The sequence below is a fragment of the Nycticebus coucang genome, chromosome 4 (assembly GCF_027406575.1).
Source record: "Nycticebus coucang isolate mNycCou1 chromosome 4, mNycCou1.pri, whole genome shotgun sequence".
In the NCBI taxonomy this organism is placed as follows: Eukaryota; Metazoa; Chordata; class Mammalia; order Primates; family Lorisidae; genus Nycticebus; species Nycticebus coucang.
In genome coordinates this window covers 7,357,062-7,366,133 of record NC_069783.1, presented here as the reverse complement: position 1 = coordinate 7,366,133, position 9,072 = coordinate 7,357,062, and the positions used below count along the sequence as shown (strand labels likewise).

At 50.4% G+C, this 9,072-nt stretch overlaps 1 protein-coding gene across 2 annotated transcripts; it reads right to left on the bottom strand.

Annotated features, from left to right (window-relative positions):
• Positions 1-552: 552 nt before the first annotated feature.
• ID2 (inhibitor of DNA binding 2) lies at positions 553-5,802 on the bottom strand. Of its 2 annotated transcripts, XM_053588210.1 has the most exons (4): positions 5,506-5,743; positions 2,489-3,159; positions 2,100-2,163; positions 553-1,323 (listed from the first exon to the last, which is right to left on the bottom strand). In XM_053588210.1, the coding sequence occupies exons 2-3, from the start codon at positions 2,834-2,836 to the stop codon at positions 2,107-2,109; spliced, it is 405 nt and encodes a 134-aa protein (XP_053444185.1). In that variant the 5' UTR covers positions 2,837-3,159; positions 5,506-5,743; the 3' UTR covers positions 553-1,323; positions 2,100-2,106. The 2 variants fall into 2 exon arrangements, with proteins under 2 accessions (XP_053444185.1, XP_053444184.1); XM_053588209.1 differs by lacking the exons at positions 553-1,323; positions 2,100-2,163 and having other exon boundaries at positions 2,901-3,159; positions 5,506-5,802.
• Positions 5,803-9,072: the final 3,270 nt, after the last annotated feature.

Genomic DNA, 9,072 nt, shown 5'->3' with positions numbered 1-9,072 from the left:
GGGCGAGCTACAGGTGGAGGAAGCAGATCCGCAGCCTCGGGCGGGACGGTCAGGCTGGGGGTTGGGGTGCAGGGATTTCTGTCTTCTTAATCTTAAATCATGTTCTCAATTCTGTACAGCCTCTTTACTACTCATTAACAGGCCATTTTACTTACTCCAGAAGAATCTTAACACCCACTCAGACTTTCCGGACTCCCCATTTATTTTGAATGATCTGCTAGGAGTCACACCCCACAGCTCACTCTTCGTTTTAAACTCAGCCCCAAGACACCGAACTTAAAAAGTCGCATACCAGCGGGGAAGGGTGTGTGTGTATCAGGAAAGGTTTGTTTTCTTATGGCCCTGACATCCCCCCATTGGTTTATGACAGAAGAAATACTTCTGTGTCTATAGCTTCCAAGATGGTGCCCCTGACCACACATCTGATAAGGGGAGTCTGCACACAAGTTCCAGCTTCAGGGTGTGGAGGGAACTAGAGAGAGTTAAAGAAAAAGGCAAAGAGAGAGAGAAAAGTGAGCAAAGAGATCTTAAAAACCATTCAGAATTCAGGGGTTGACTTCAGACATGTTTTATTATAATCTTATACAGTCTACATAAATTTGAACTTGAATTTATTTGGGTTCAGTTATAACATAGCATAATAAAAATCAAAGCACTGGTCCTCTGAAATAAAGCAGGCAGTCACCATTCAATAAACACACTTGATTTATTTGTATAAAAGGGTTAAGTTTACAACTAAACTTTTATGAAAAGTTTAGTATGAATAAGTACATCATTACACTTTTTAATGCAGAAATATACATTTCTGCCACTATACAAGAAAACTCTAATTAAAGAGTTCACAAGGTTTCACTCTCTCTCTATATATATTTATATATAAATATATACACAGCATTCAGTAGGCTTGCGTCAAAAAGGTAATTTCTGACCAAAAGACTTTAAGTAACTGAATACTGGATCCTTCTGGTATTCACGCTCCACCTTTGAAAAAAGGCAAAGTCTGCTTAGATTGGGAAATTCCTTGTGATTTTAATGTTTTCGCTCCCCATGGTGGGAATAGTATATAAAGAAAACCTTCCAACTGCAGAAAGGGCATTTAAAAGTCTTTTTCATAAATAACGAATATCACAGTCCAGGTCAGAGAACGCTCTGGGAAGATGATCATTCTTAGTTTTCCTTCCATTATTTTTTTCTTTTTAAAAAGGTCCATACAACTTGTTTTTGTCCTCCTTGTGAAATGGTTGAAAAATAAGTTCAGCGCCTTAAAAGATTCCGTGGATTTGTTGTTGTTGTTGTGCAAAGAAAAAAAAAAGTCATGAACACCTGCAAAAGATTGGGAGAGAAAGGCATGTTTAGAGAATGTAATCTACGGGCAGAGGCGGCCAGACTGGCGCCGGGAGGAAGCCACAGTTTGAACATTTAACGAAACACTCAAGGACTGGGCAAACCCTGGCGTCCAGATGCAACACACACTGGGCCTCGACAGTGCAAATTAAACATTAAAATAGCAAACATTCAAGGGGAAAACTTCCCAGCCCAATCTCCTATATGGCTCTCCAACAGCAGCGCTCACAGGCGCCAGTCTGCTTCTTGTAACAATTATTTGATTGAAAACAGCCCTTTAGTTAACAGATAGGGAAGTCTGGGATCCCACATCACGGGTCTAAAACACAGGGTAGCAATCTTCAGTTAGCCCAGAGAATCGCAGAGGACTACAGTTGATTTAGGGAAGGCGGATCACTATGGAATTTGTGGCGATAAGATTAATTGCAGTGGAGGTTAGTACCTCATAGTACCACAGGAATAGCAAGCACAAAGAGCCAGGGCAAAGGCCAACACACACTTGGCTCAGCCACCTTCACAGTAAGTTACTAGCATCATCTTTTTTTAACATCACAATGTTCTGCAATTTTGAGTATCCAGAGCTACAAGCCCCTTCATGTCTAGTGAGACAGTACACTACGGGTAACACAAGGCGTAAGGACGCATTTACTAAACCAGGCATTTTACAGACACACAAGCACAGGGCAAAAACACACGTGCGCTAGCACACGCACTAAGAGGCAATTTACCAACGGGTGGCACCAGCAGACACTCACCGTTTATTCAGCCACAGAGTGCTTTGCTGTCATTGGACATTAACTCAGAAGGGAATTCAGAAGCCTGGAGAGAGAAAGAATAAAAGGAGACACGTTAAGACAATCTTAAGGGGAAAAGGCTGCTTTTTTTTTTTTTTTAAAGTAGTCCAAAGATGAGTGAGTTCCATTAAGCACATTTCTGCTAAAATTCAAATTCAAAGAGAGATGAATTAACAAAACAGAACTTATCAGCAATTTCACGCACGGCTCAATCTACAGCAGATTTTTGAGAAAATAAAGTTAATCAGCTCATCTGAAAGTCACTGCCTCGGCAATGATCTTCTAGTGACAGCCCAGGCGATCCCGGCAGTGTGCGGCGGCGGGGCGGGGGCACCAGGAGCAGGTCTTACCTGTAAGGACAGGATGCTGATGTCCGTGTTCAGGGTGGTCAGTGGCGTCCTGGACGCCTGGTTCTGCCCAGGTCTCTGGTGGTGCAGGCTGACAATAGTGGGGTGTGAGTCCAGGGCGATCTGCAGGTCCAAGATGTAGTCGATGACGTGCTGCAGGATTTCCATCTTGCTCACCTTCTTGTTCTGGGGGATGCTAGGCACTAGCTCCTTGAGCTTGGAGTAGCAGTCGTTCATGTTGTACAGCAGGCTCATAGGGTCGTCCACCGGGGTTTTGCTCCGGGAAATGCCCAAGCTGTGGTCCGACAGACTGTTTTTTCTAACGGACCTCACGGGACTGAAGGCTTTCATGCTGACCGCGGTGGAAAGAGAGACCCGGAGAAAGCAGGCTACCCCGGAGCTCAGCCCGCCTTCGCCGGCTAAGCTAACTGTGCTCCACACGGGGATCGGTTCAGAATGAAGCCGGAGCCCAGAAGGGCGGCTTTTATCAGCTCTCGCCGGGGCCACACGCTCGGGCTTCTTTTCGTCCCGATTGGTCAAAGGCGGTGCGTCTATCAGGCCGAGCGGGAGCTCCCATTGGTGGGCGCGGGCGCGGGGCAAGCGCTCGGTCCTTCCGCGTTCGCAGCCAATCCCGAGGGGTGGGCGGGGCGGGGCGGGGCGGGGCGCGAGCCCAGCTGGGGTGGTAAATAGAGTACAGTAAGCGCGGGGCGGGAGGGGACAGGCCCCAGAGCTCCAGAGCGCGCTCTTAGTCCTAATTCCAAAAGCGCAGTAAGACTCTTGCACTGGGGTGGGGGGTGGGGTGTGGGGGGGCGGTGTCCCCACCAATCCTTGCACACCTCGGACTTTCAGCAGCCCTTAAAAAACACTGCGACACGGGCAAGTTCAGGACAGCAGAGGGAGAGCCACCGTCTCCTGCAAGCCACCGGCGAGCGTCAGGAAAGACTGCATTTCCGAAGAAAGTGAAAACGCATGTAAATTTGCCACTGAAAAGTCCCGTTTGTAGAGTGAGTTCGTCTTTTCAGATAAGACAAAGTTATGTTAAAGCAAACAAGCCACCCACGCACATATTCAGCGAGAGGCTTGGTGTGGGATTTGGTGTGGGATTTTGCAACCCGGAGCAACGCGGGAGGCATTACTGTAAACTCAGGAAAATGAGTTCTTATTGGAAACCTGGCTCGACCCCGCGCTGGTGCTGAGCGCAGAGGCAGGGCACTTTCAGGGTTCCTTTTCAAGAACCAGTCAGGGATATTATAATGATCCTATTAATCGGAAATCATTAGGAGAATTTGCATATTGAAACTACATTTACATACACTGCCCTTGAAAAGCTGCCGGTGTGTGTACCCTTCGGTGGAAGTGCCAAAGTAATGTGATTAATTATGTACAAATCGTAATTTCAGGTGTCACATTATGGGACCTAGAGTATTTCCAAGGCTTTGTTGACAGGTAGGTCGCCCTAGCCACTGACAGCTTCACATTATTTCTATTAAAAAGTTCTGTAATGTATGAGGTTTGGAATCTTTTCAGCGCTAGAACTGGAGGCAGCTTCAGGATTTTTTTTGTTTTTTGCTGTAGAGCTTTAAGAATGCCCTTTCAGTAAAAAAAAAAAGTTTGCAGCTATTTACTCACTTTGTTAAATGTTAATTCTAGGTTAACAAACACACAATATATTAGTTTTGTGTTTTCAAAATCGTATTTTTCTAGAAAACCTCAGAAGAGGTAGCATCTCACTTTTTGTATCAACCTCCACCCCTTGTGCATTTAAGAAATAGGAAAGGGGCAGAACCAGAGGCCAAAAGCAAAGCTCAATCATGGTGAAGCATTTTTTTCCCCCTCCAATTAATGATTAATTCCTCAGCTGGCGGGCCAGGTGGTCTCTGACCTCTCTGTGACAGCCACGTGCCCCAGGGCGTCTCTCTAGGGAGGCAGAGTTGGTGGCGCTGAGATGGACACCACCTCGGGGAAGTTCGGCCACTCCAGTCTGGAGGACGGAAGTGGCTGGTTTCCCCACCAGCCCAGAAGCGCCTTCCCAGGGCCGGCAAAAGCCTCTGCAACCACGCTCCTGACAGCGCTCTGATTAACAAAGATCTCCTCTGGTATTAAGTCTGCAAGTGATTTACTATCTGAGTCCCCTACAGTTCGAGCCTTTTGATGTACTTTGCTTGTGTTTCTGTCACATACGTGCCACAGTGGAACAGATTTTGTTTTGACACTATTTTGGTTCATGATGTTATACTTTGACTATTTTACAATAATAGCCAATGTAAACAAACATCTTTGGGATTCTCAAATTATTACTTATGATTCTTGGACATTGCAGCTCTTCGATACTGACGCATTCCTAGCTTTTTCCAAGGACACCGTATGTTAACATCCGTGCCAGCCTCATTATCCCAACAGCCAGGCTCTGGGCTGGATGGTAATGAGCATTGTGCGGTATTACTTCACACTTTGCAAAGTTGATTAAGGCAGCGCCTTCTCCCATGATCATTTTTGTACCCTGATGTAGTAAAATTGCTAAATATGGTGGAAGTTTTCTGGTGTTTCTTTCTTTAGCTGCCATGTCAGAGTCCAGTCTGCTGGGCTGTGTTGAATTCGACTCTGCTGGCACGCTACCCAGTTTGACATTCATTTAAAGATCATTTTAAAGGGATTATGAAGCTGTATAAGTTAATGATTGGAAAAAGGCCTCCGCTGCTAGTATGCCCGTCTGAGCATGCCCGGCAAGGGATCACCTTAAAAATTGTGTTTTCGTGGGGGATCGTCGTGTTGGAACATTTTTAGGGTGGGTTAAAAAGCACTTGAAAAAATCTGTCAATCGGTGTGTGGGTTTGCTTTTGAGGCCTCCAAAGTTCAAACGGCCCCAGCTGCAGGAAGGGCTAGACCCCTGGGTGGCACGAAGGTGTGATGGGCTTCCGGCGGGGGGCGGGGACACGTGCCCCCCTTCCCGCTGGGACGCCCCCCACGGACAGCACGCGAGCTGCCCTGCGCGCCCCCTGGCCTGGTTCCGGGGTACTCACTCAGCTCCCCTCCATGCCCCACCGCCGGCTCTCTCCGCGGTAATCAGAAGCAGTTCCGGCCGCGGCGCAACGGGCCAGCCGGGCCGCCTTCGCAGCCCCCGCCGGGTGCAACCAGGGGCGGAGGACCTGCGGGGGCGGAGAGCGAGGCTCAAGGTTCTCCCTGCACATCTGGCGCCATGGGGAGCGCTCGCCTTTCTTCCCCCCGGTTTTGTTCTCACAGCTGTGTCCATTCCGCCCGTGACCCCCCGAGTGATCCTTGACAGGTGATGAATTGGCAGCGGCGGCGGCGGCGGCGGCGCGCGGGCCAGGCAGCGGCAGGGCCGGAGCAGAAGCCCCGGAGCAGACTCTCTGGCGCCAGGCGCGTGACGCCGCCCATTCACGCCGCCCTGCAGCCTTGTCCTCGCGGCGCCGCTCAGGCGGCTGCCATGGCAACGGCGCCGTCACTCAGCGCGCGCGCCCAGCTGATCTATGCCTCCAAGGCCCGGCAGTCCCGGGCTCGCCCCAGCCCGGTCGGCGGCCGGTGCGCACCTGCAGCCGCTGCACGCCTAAAGTTTCGAGTGATTTGGGAAGGAAGGAGGACTGGGAAGAGAAGGGGAGGGGGGAGGAAACAGAAAAATAGCCGGGAGAGGGAGAAGAAAGAGATCTTCCTTTTGCTAAGGGAGGCATAATGTGGCTTAGAGGTTGCCAAAGCAAAAGGTTTTGCTTTATTTTATTTGCTTTTGCAACCGAGGCGTTCAGGGTGAAGCTGGCGCGAGGGAAGGGTGGATGGGGAAAAGGTCACTGTCTTAGCGCAGGGCGAGATTTATTTATTCCTTTGGATCTTCTGGGTCTTCGCCGGACGGCTTTGATCCCATGCTCCTAAAAATATCTTTGAAGGACCCCCGCCCCGCCCCCTGCCGTCCTAGTGCCTTCCTCCTTGGAACTCTTGGAGGTTGCACATAAAACCATTTTATTTTTCCAGAACAGCCCCTCTCCCCGCCCCGGGGGATGCAGGAGGCTGTGCAGCCTGGGTTCTCCGGACCCTTATGAGTCTCAGCGGGCAGAGCCCAGCCCGAATTTGCGTCCTCATTACCACTACAAAGCAGTGGCCAGACTGGAGCCCCTTTATAATGCACCATTTTTCGACTGAGAACCAAGAGGCCAGAAACTTGCAAGGCAGCTTGCAGAAGGAGCCGTCTCCTCAGTCCCGGCTCTATCTCCAGGGAAAGTTCCATTTTAAGAACCAGATGCCAACATTCCCGGACAGTTTATGGCATCCGGATCGCTCAAGGGTGTTCATCTGCAATTTAGAGTATTAGTAGCAATTATTTATCTTCTGTCTTGGAGAGGAGTTCCTGAACATGAGTGTTCCTCTGCTGGTCCCCAAACCAGGGGACCGGGGGTGGGGGCGGCGCCCGGGGGGGGTGGAGGGGGCGCACGACTGTTCCCAGTCCTGTTATCTGGTTTAGCAGCGTTTGTTGTGGTTTTCGAGGGAACAACATCTGGATTACATAAGGATTCAAGATTTTGCTTTTCTTGTTTATTTAATACCTTGGCAAGAGGGAGCCCTTCCCCTGAAACCAGATAACTGAATTTGGGTTTAAAACGCCCTTAGATGAAGGACCACGCGAGGAAAAGAAAATGAGCAAGGCCACAAAAACCAAACAAGGGGATGTTTATTTTTCTCCTTTTGGGTATTTCTGAAGACCTGCCCGACTTCTTACAATTGTTGTCACACACAGCTAATAAATGGCATTAACAAAGCGTTTCAGCTACTACAATGGCTCAACAGTCCCCCGCCTTGCCACGATCCCGGCCCTCCCCCGCCCTGCCACGATCCCGGCCTTAGCTCCTTCCAGGATCCCGGCGCGGTCCTGTTTGTTCAGAGCTCTCTAGAACACGAGGTAAGACGCCGAGCTAAATCCAATTGCTTGCAAACGTCTGATCCCCTTTTAGGGAGATCACTTTTCAGCTACGTTCAAGGAGAGCAAAGTTTGGGAAGTTTGACAGAGGGGCCGCTTTAAGTACCGGCACTGCAAATATTTTGTTACCAATGCAGTGAAGTGCCCAGATTTGTGGCCGTGTTTAGCTTTACAAAGGATTTTCCTGTGACTTTTGTTCCGGTCACCAAATTAAAAAGGAAAATTAACTTCAGCGAGAGATAAGGTCTGGGAAAACACTCTCGAGCTGCCCGCGAGCTGGCGGGAGCCAGGCTGGCGTCGCCGAGTCTGCGCTGCCGGGAGGCGTGCGTCCCGGGGTCCGGCCACCGCCGGGCGACCGGGTCACCGCGGAGACCTCCCACAGTCCGCGGTGCATCCCCAGAGCCCGAGCCGCCCCCGTCTGCCCACCGGCGTCCACAGCAGCCGGCGACGAGGGCGGGCTTGTCCGGAATCACACTGCTTCTTAATATTATAATGTGGCACAGAAAGCAAAGTCCAAAGACCCGGCTTGCGAGTCTTAACAAGAAACACATTGTGTGCGCGGTTTTTTTTTTTTTGAGCCCTGGCCTCGTTCGCGCGCCGGGCCCGCAGTAGCGAGCCAAGTCCATGACTTCAGTGGGGAGGAACCCGCCCGCCCCGCACCACGTGCGCGCCCAGCCGGGGCAGCCACCCCGCCACACCCCGTGCGCCCTGTCCTTGAGCCAGGGCTGGGCGCGCTGGACGGACGTACGTCCTGTGCCCGCAGCTCTGCGCAGGCCCTCTGGCCCCCAGGCTCCCAGAGGCCGACGTGCCCATCGCCCAGGCGCTAGCGGTACGGAGGCCATGCTGCGGGGGTTAGCTGGTGGAGAGACTTGTTTTTTCAATTGTTTGACCCCCCTTACTTCTCTTTCTTCCAGCATATTTAAGGTGTTCACTCAGATTCTGTCCCCTTACTCATAAAAAAGACAATTTGCAGACCTACCCCAACCCAGTCAGAGGGAGTGTGCACTCGCGGGTTCTGCAAGCCCCAGCCACGCGCTTGTCTAGCTCTGTCGGTTCCACGGGAGAGTGTAAGTGCGTCCTCAGGGAGGGACAGGTAACAGGTGGAGACGCTACCCGCGGCAGGGACCTGGAGCAGCCAAGGGCTCAGGACGTGGGCGTTGAGCTCTGCAGGGTCCAAGGCCGCAAAGACCTGGGCCTCATTTGTTTACACCTGGGACAGTGGGACCCTCGAGGAAAGGCGTGGGTCATACATGTTATTATTTTTTTTGTCTTTTTTTTTATTAAATCATACCTGTGTACATTGATATGATCATGGGGCATCATTCACTAGCTTCACAGACCATTTACCAAGTTTCACATATACCCTTATAAGATGCACCGCAGGTGTAATCCCACCAATCCCCTTCCTTCTACCCACCACCCCCCTCCCTCCCCTCCCTTTCCCCCTTCCCCCTATTCTTAGGTTGTAACTGGGTTATAGCTTTCATGTGAAAACCCTAAATTAGTTTCATAGTAGGGCTGAGTACATTGGATACTTTTTCTTCCATTCCTGAGATACTTTACTAAGAAGAATATGTTCCAGCTCCATCCATGTAAACATGAACGAGGTAAAGTCTCCATCTTTCTTTAAGGCTGCATAATATTCCATGGTGTACGTGTACCACAA